The sequence below is a fragment of the Salmo trutta genome, chromosome 14, assembly GCF_901001165.1.
Source record: "Salmo trutta chromosome 14, fSalTru1.1, whole genome shotgun sequence".
NCBI classification, from domain to species: domain Eukaryota; kingdom Metazoa; phylum Chordata; class Actinopteri; order Salmoniformes; family Salmonidae; genus Salmo; species Salmo trutta.
Window position 1 is genome coordinate 72,024,106 of NC_042970.1, and position 8,399 is coordinate 72,032,504.

Here is an 8,399-nt window from a genome sequence, read left to right on the forward strand (position 1 = left end):
CTGATAACAGACATCTGAATACTGTGCTCTGAATACCACACTGGAAATATACTGAACAAAAATATAAACGCAACATGTAAAGTGTTGGTCCCATGTTTCAGATGAAATAAAAAATCCCAGAAATGTTGAATACGCACAAAAAGTGAGCATTTCTCCTTTGCCAAGATAATCCATCCACCTGACACGTGTGGCATATCAAGCCGATTAAAGGGCATGATGATTACACAGGTGCACCTTGTGCTGGAGACAAAAAAAGGCCACTCTAAAATGTGCAGTTTTGTCACACACCACCACAGACGTCCAAAGTTTTGAGAGAGAGTGCAATTGGCACGCCTCGCGCAGGATCGTCTGAGACCAGCCACCTGGACAGCTGATGAAACTGAGGAGTATTTCTGCATGTAATATAGCCCTTCTTGGGGAAAAACTCATTCTGAGTGAGTGGGCCTTGGTCCCAAGTGGGTACCAGGGCCCCACCCACCCCTGGCTACACCCTTCCCAGTCATAGAAATCCATAGATTAGAGCCTAATTAAATTATTTAAATTGATTTCCTTATATGAACTAACTCAGTAAAATCATTGAAATGGTTGCATGTAGCATTTGCATTTTTGTTCAGTATATAAAACACATGTAGTCTTGGTGAAATAAAGGATCCCAGAAATGTTCCATATGGACAAAAAGCTTCTCTCAATTTGTGCACAAATGTGTACATCCCTCTTAGTAAGAATTTCTCTTTTGCTAAGATAACCCATCCACCTGAAAAGGTGTGGCATATCAAGAAGCCGATTAAACAGGATGATCATTACACAGGTGCACCTTGTTCTGGGGACAATAAAAGGCAACTAAAAAGTAAAGCTTTGTCACAACACAATGCCAGATGTCTGAAGTTGAGGGATTGTGCAATTGGACATTCCTGCAGACAGCATGCCACCAAAGCTGTTGCCAGAGAATGTAATGTTTATTTCTCTACCATTAGCCGCCTCCATTTTAGAGATTTTGGGGCCTCAACCGCAGACCACGTATATGGTGGCGTATGGGCGAATGGCTCGTTGATGTCAACGTTGTGAAAAGTGACCCATGGTGGCAGTGGTGTTATGGTATGGGCAGGCATAAGCTAGACAACGAACACAATCGCATTTTAAATCGCTGGCAATTTCAATGCAGATACCATTACAAGATCCTGAGGACCATTGTCGTGCCATTCATCTGCCGCTATCGCCTCATGTTTCCGCATAATGCACAGCCCCATGTCTCATGGATTTGTACACAATTCCTGGAAGGTGAAAATGTCCCAGTTCTTCCATGGCCTGCATAGTCACCAGGCATGTCACCAATTGAGCATGTTTGGTTTGCTCTGGATCAATGTGTACGACAGCATGTTCCAGTTCCCGGCAATATCCAGCAACTTCGCACAGCCATTGAGTGGGACACCATTCCACAATCAACAGCCTGATCAACTCTATGCGAAGGAGCTGTGTCGCACTCCATGCTGCAAATGGTACTCACACCAGATACTGACTGGTTCTGAACCACGCGCCCACTTTTTTTTAAAGGCATTTGACCAACATATCCATCTTTGTGAAATCCATAGGTTAGGGCCTAATGAATTTATTTCAATTCACTGATTTCCTTATATGAACTAACTCAGTAAAACCTTTGAAATAGTCATTTATATTTTTGTTCAGTCTATATGTGACTCATTCGTCATTCTCATTGTACCAATACATAAAGAGCTTTTCACTGTAGCAATCTAATAAGACAAATTACAAAGTCCAGTCCACTGGATTTGGTGTTTTATTTTGCAGTTCTTTACATTTTAGAAAAAGAATCCAAGAATTTTCCCTCCTGTGTGTTTCCGTCTGGCTTCTTCGTGGTCCATGATGCCAGCTGAGGTGGTCAGCACAATGTATCTGAAGAAACAGACAAGGTGTGTAAGACATGAGTTTATAAACATTCACAACAGGCAGAACTAAATTAATGACAAGCAGTAGGGAAATTCTACAACAAAAGTACATTTAACATTAATAGACAAAGACCATGAAACACCAGGAAAACAGTTAAGACAAACCCAGTTGTGCCCCTTCTAAAGCAACAACAGTCGGTTCCATTGATGCCATACAACACTAAAGCAAGCATTTCCTAACCTCATCCTTCAAACACCTGCTATAAACCAACCAACTGAAAACTATGGAGGGCTTTTTAAGGTACTGTATTGCTCTCCACTCCTGAACCAGGACCACTTTTCAGCAGTAACTATGTAGCCTCCATTTATATTGTATGGAGGCCAATATGATCCTAAACATTCAATGCTTTTCCAATCAAGCAATGTGAGCAATGCATGTGGATGTACAGAGTGAAGCCTATCATAACAAGAAATGCATCAAGGCGGTAAAACTATTCCTGATAGTGACTATCCAAATCACATTCAATCTTTACTTTTAGAGGCAACAAATGTTATGAAGTCATACAGGGGGACTGGATTAAAAGCCCGCACACCCATTAGCTCTCCTGGAGGATGGTCGACCACCCTTTATGAAAAACATTACAACCAAATATGTCTCATGCCTTTTGAAATAATTTGCTCATTCAATATATCAAATGGCTATGTAGGCTACTCATCGTTTTATTCATCTGAATCAACCCCACAAAATTTCTTCAGGAAATGTAGCTTTGAGTTTAGTCATATTTATCTTAGAAGTGTAATTCTGATCCTGTCTGATGTAGATTTTTATTTAATTAATAAAATATTTATACCATTCCTAAACAAATTACATTAACAGAAATAAAACTCAAACTTGCCCTAAACTTTTGGGATCCTGGAAAACACCATTTTAAAATTCCATGACCTTTCCAGGATTTCCATGACCGCGCAAACCATATAAGTGTGCTAAGTCACATCAAATGAGCACCAACCAGGGACCAACACAAACCTTTTTCCCCTCACTGGCCTGGATATGGGGTAGTTTATAAATGCATTAGACTCATGCAGGACCTAGGTTGACATGCTTTCGCTCTATTTAGCTAGTAATAGGCTGCATTTGGTTATGATGGCATATAATAAAAAGCTGTGTAATATAATGTAGCAATGCATGACATTCTATTCTTTAAAATTGCAGTAATTATATAAAATGTTGTTTCTAAAGTACATCAATTTAAGGAATAGGACGTTGCCCCTTTAAGATGAGGGCTTTTCAAAAGAGATATTGACATGGCTACAGCAGGCCAGCCAAGACGAATGCTAGGTGTCCTTTTGTAGCTTTCTTTTTGCAGACTATCAATAGTTGCCATTAGCCAACCTATTGCAAATTTTTCAGTATTGATGGTTTACTTTTGTAAATCACTTCCCCTAAAACAAATAAGCGCAGCGAGTGGCTTGATAAATGCTTATTTTTACTCTGGACAGTTTGTGTGCCACGTGAACGCCTCACGTACGGCCGAGTTCAAGAAGTTGCGAGTTTAAGTTGAATGAACTGCCAATTATATTGCTCAAATACAAATAGCATGACTTTTCCGCCTGTAGCCTTCAAAGGTTTTCTATGGCAGACTGACACAGGTAAACGTCACAGATGGAATGTCAAAATGCGGCAACTATAGATGGGGTAGCTGACAATGGCAAGAAAACAACGCACATGCTTTAAATGGGGCAGAAGTCCAAGCATTGTTGTGGATGGCCAGATAGCTAGCAAGAATGATAAGAAACTGCCCTGTGGGGAATCGTGACTTGTTTCAGCTAGTTCATCTCATTCTTGATGCCATGTCTTGTTGAGGTGTTTTGACTGATTTCACGTCATTGCTAATGGCTAAAGTTTGCTACCTAGCCAACCAACCACTAACAATGTATTTGAGAGACAAGCGCTTATTGTGCAAATTTAGGTTTTCAATAACGATTGGAGACGAAATACAGTCCACATGTGAACAACTTAACTTCTTTGGGGTAGGGGGCAGTATTTTCACGTCCGGATGAAAAGCGTGCCCAGAGTAAACTGCTTGCTACTCAGGCCCAGAAGCTTGGATATGCATATTATTAGTAGATTTGGATAGAAAACACTGAAGTTTCTAAAACTGTTTGAATAATGTCTGTGAGTATAACAGAACTCATATGGCAGGCAAAAACCTGAGAAAAATCCAACCAGGAAGTGGGATATCTGAGGTTTGTAGTTTTTCAGGTGATTGCCTATCCAATATACAGTGCCTGTGGGGTCATATTGCACTTCCTTAGGCTTCCACTAGATATCAACAGTCTTTAGAACCTTGTTTCATGCTTCTACTGTGAATGGGGAGAGAATAAGAGCTCTAGGAGTCAGGTGTCCCAAAATAAGGCATGAGCTCAGTTACGCACGTAGCCGAGAGAGCCGAGTTCCTTTTAATTTATGAAGACAATGGAATTGTCCGATTGGAATATTATAGCAGATTTGTGATAAAAACATCCTAAAGATTGATTCTATACATCGTTTGACATGTTTCTACAAACTGTAATGCAACTTTTTTGACCTTTCGTCTGGACCCAGTGCATGTGCCTACTGCATTTGGAATAGTGAACTGAACGCGCCAACAAAAAGGAGGTATTTGGACATAAATATGGACTTTATCGAAACAAAAACAAACATTTATTGTGAAACTGGGATACCTGGGAGTGCATTCCGATGAAGATCAAAGGTAAGTGAATATTTATAATGCTATTTCTGATTTTTTGTTGACTCCAACATGGCGGGTATCTGTATGGCTTGTTGTTGTCTGAGCGCTGTACTCAGATTATTGCAAAGTGTGCTTTCGCCATAAAACTTTTTTGAAACCTGACACAGCAGTTGCATTAAGGACAAGTTTATCTTTAATTCTTTGAATGACAGTTGTATATTTTATCAACGTTTATGATGAGTATTTCTGTAAATTGATGTGCTCATTCACCGGGAGTTTTGGAGGCAAAACATTTCTGAACATTACACACCAATGTAAAATGGGGTTTTTGGATATAAATATGAACTTTATCGAGCAAAACATACATGTGTTGTGTAACATGAAGTCCTATGAGTGTCATCTGATGAAGATCATCAAAGGTTAGTGATTAATTTTAGCTGTATTTCTGGTTTTTGTGACACCTCTCCTTGCTTGGGAAATGGCTGTGTGGTTTTTCTTGTCTAGGTGCTGTCCTAACATGATCTAATGCTATGCTTTTGCCGTAAAGCCTTTTTGAAATCGGACACTGTGGTTGGATTAACGAGAAGTTTATTTTTAAAATGGTGTATAATACTTGTATGTGTGAGAAATTTGAATTATGAGATTTTTGTTGTTTTGAATTTGGCGCTCTGCTATTTCACTGGCTGTTGGCGAGTGGGACGCTAGCGTCCCACATACCCCAGAGGTTAAGCCAGCCCTGTCGGTTTTCCCCCATAGTTGCGGACGAGTCATTGTGACACACCCATTGGATTTACCAGTCCACACATCATACAGATCAATAAATCTGTGACCGTGCCCTCACTACATCAACCATTGGACTTAAGTAAAGTTGAGAGCAATTTCATGCACATAATGATATTGACAGAACATACTCAAACATTCAACCATATTCACCCCCTTTCCTACATGCAGGTCAAATCCTGTTCAAGAGGCTGCAGCAATCATATTTCCATGGATGCATTCAGTAGAAAGTGGGAGCACACAGAGGACACTCAGTCCCAGGGACTTAAGTTGCCCACCCCCGACTTATGATAAAGGTTTTAGTTCCCGTTGCCCAGGCTGCCCTCATCTTTTCAAAGAAAGTGCATTTCAAGGACTGTTCCAATCTCCAACCCAGCCAGCTCCCAGCATCAATAAATACTAGACTAATGCTGCATTTGCTTGCTCTCAATATTATCGGAAGCTGAACATTCAGACACGGAAATAAAAGGTGATTAGTTTAGTTGCTTTGACATCCAAATAAACGTTCAGAGATTTAAAGCCTGTGAAACTCGGGGCACAATTTTATACACCCCAAAGGAGCACATTAACACGACATCAAGAGATGCATTCATACATGAAACACAGTAGCAAAAAATTTGCCACTAATGAATACCTCCCTATTCACAAAGTTCCACTGCACAACCGTGATACGGCCACTCCAACATTCATGCCACCATTAGGGTGCTGCTGACTGATTCTCACCCGAACTGTCTTGAGGGCAGGAGGTTGTTCTGCCACTTCTCCAGATCCTTCAACTGGAGGTCAAAACGAGGGCTGATCACACCACACTGAAATGAGCAAAAGAAAGATTAGAAGTGACAGATTCAAATATACAATTACACAGGTAGGCTGATAATGCCACAACGCAGAATATGAGCAGGGGAAAAAACATGTCAGAGAAGATGAGCAAAACAGAGGGGTCAGATAGTCTATCAATCTACCCCAACACAAAAGATGAGTAAAATGAAGTAGAATGGCACTCAAAAGGTCTGATGGTAGTCCTTGTGATGCAGTATATATATATATATATTTTTTTACCTTGTTCAGCCTGCCAGTGAGATTGACGACAATCTTCCCAGCTCTGTGGTCGTCGATGATCTCAAACTCACCAATGTAACCTGGGGAAACAAGGGAGGCAGGGAATCAAAACCAAGTACAGACACACAGCATTGTCGACAGGATGTTACAGGGCTCGAATTCAGATCCCTCAATCAGGGGTAAGCAATTCCCCTCCTGGAGGGAAGCGGGTTATGCAGGCTCATGGTCCTACCTGTAACTGACACATCTTGTTGACCTCCCCCTTGACTGTACCCATACCACTTACAAAACAGATGATACATTTCAGTAACTCACCGTGCTTCATCATGACGGTCAGGAAACGTACAATGACCTTCGAACACGGCCGGATCAGAACCTGGCGTTTCCCACGTTTCTCAGCATTGTTGATGCTTTTGAGCGCATCCGCAAGAACGTTCATGCGCACCATGATGCCTGTCAATCAGAGATACATAAAAAAGTGAATTAGTTTAGGAGTTGTAAGGCAGCCAACTACTGCCCAGCTAACTAGTTAATAGTAAACATTCAGTCTAATAGTAGTTTGTTCTCCTAATAACATGCTGTGAAACTGGCAAGCTAACGTTAGCTTGCCAGTTTCACAGCATGTTATTAGGAGAACAAACCACTATTAGAGTAGCTAACTATTGACTTGACAAATAAGCCAGCCAACAAACTGATTGTAAGCTAACTCAATTGTAGGTAGATGTACACCATTGAGTATGCAATGACAATTTGAGTATAGGCTTACCTATACGTTAGCCAAGATATTGCCTAGCAAAGTATTGCCCAACTAGCTGGTTAGCTAACGTTACGTGGTTACTTTGGTGAAGAAAATAGAAGGCTACATACTAAGGTAGCAACCTCGATAGATATTATGCTAGCTATCCAAATTACCCGGTAAGAGCTAACCGTCTACATTTCACTGGCCAAGACATAACATTCAAATGGCTAACGCTAGCGCCAACAATTTCAAAACTGGGACAAACTTTGGGTGGGTCCTTTGATAAGAAATTAGAAGAGGTTTGCACGACCATGCAGACACGTTTAACCACCACCGTCGTGACTGTCTACCACGCATGGAAGGTCTACATGTACGGGCCAAGCTAGCTAGAAGAGTTGGTTGGCCAACCAAACTGTACTATTAACATGTATACCGTATCTTGACAATAAAGCAAATTTGTCGACTACTTAAGAACACAACGTAATTAGCCTAGCAGTAATAATTGTCGGGTTTTATTCATAAGCTCTAGCTACCGATACAACACACCAGTAAAATTGCCATTGATGGGAACTTTACGAATCACAATACAAAACACCAACATCACACAACATATCGACACAATAACCATTTCATGACATTAGGACATTATTAAACGTTTATATAATTTCATAAATTGTGTTTTAGACGGCTGGATGGGTTAGATTTGGGAAAGATTGACAATGAGATTTTAGAGGGGGCCCTTACCGGTTCTGCAATATGGCGGAAAGAGGAAGTAGGAAGACCTAGCGATGCATTATGGGCAAAAACTAAGATTTTTTACGACTAGTTCACGCGATCACCAGCTGAAAACCACTGGGTTTAGGAAAACCTGATAAAAAAATAAGGTTGATAATTAAATATATATATTATATTTATTCAGACAGTGATTAAGATGCAAATGCATCCTTATTTTACAGGCTCATTACTTTATTTTCCCTTTAGTCTAATGCAAACAAACTTCCAAGTTGATAAAACAGAAGCATTCAATTCATATTGCCGATTATATTTCTGCAAGAAATAAAGATTTCTAAATTAAAGACAAATCTACCAATATATTTTAAATGTGTCGGTAAGAAAATGTAAACGTCCAAAATATATTACAGTCTTTCTGAAACATCTCTGATGTCTCTTTTTTCATATTTACAGTAG

At 40.2% G+C, this 8,399-nt stretch overlaps 1 protein-coding gene across 1 annotated transcript; it reads right to left on the bottom strand.

The window, feature by feature from the left end:
• Positions 1-1,774: 1,774 nt before the first annotated feature.
• LOC115147276 (40S ribosomal protein S15a) lies at positions 1,775-8,026 on the bottom strand. The gene is made up of 5 exons (XM_029689425.1): positions 7,956-8,026; positions 6,788-6,925; positions 6,473-6,552; positions 6,137-6,222; positions 1,775-1,908 (listed from the first exon to the last, which is right to left on the bottom strand). Exons 2-5 carry the CDS (start codon positions 6,918-6,920, stop codon positions 1,815-1,817), a joined length of 393 nt encoding a protein of 130 aa, XP_029545285.1. The 5' UTR covers positions 6,921-6,925; positions 7,956-8,026; the 3' UTR covers positions 1,775-1,814.
• Positions 8,027-8,399: the final 373 nt, after the last annotated feature.

Coding starts and splice junctions, on each gene's coding strand:
- LOC115147276 (XM_029689425.1), bottom strand. CDS start 6,920: ATGGTGCGCATGAACGTTCTTGCGGATGCGCTCAAAAGCATCAACAAT. Junction 6,223..6,472: donor TCACTGGCAGGCTGAACAAG/GTAAAAAAATAT, acceptor TGCTCATTTCAG/TGTGGTGTGATCAGCCCTCG. Junction 1,909..6,136: donor CTGCCCTCAAGACAGTTCGG/GTGAGAATCAGT, acceptor CTGTTTCTTCAG/ATACATTGTGCTGACCACCT.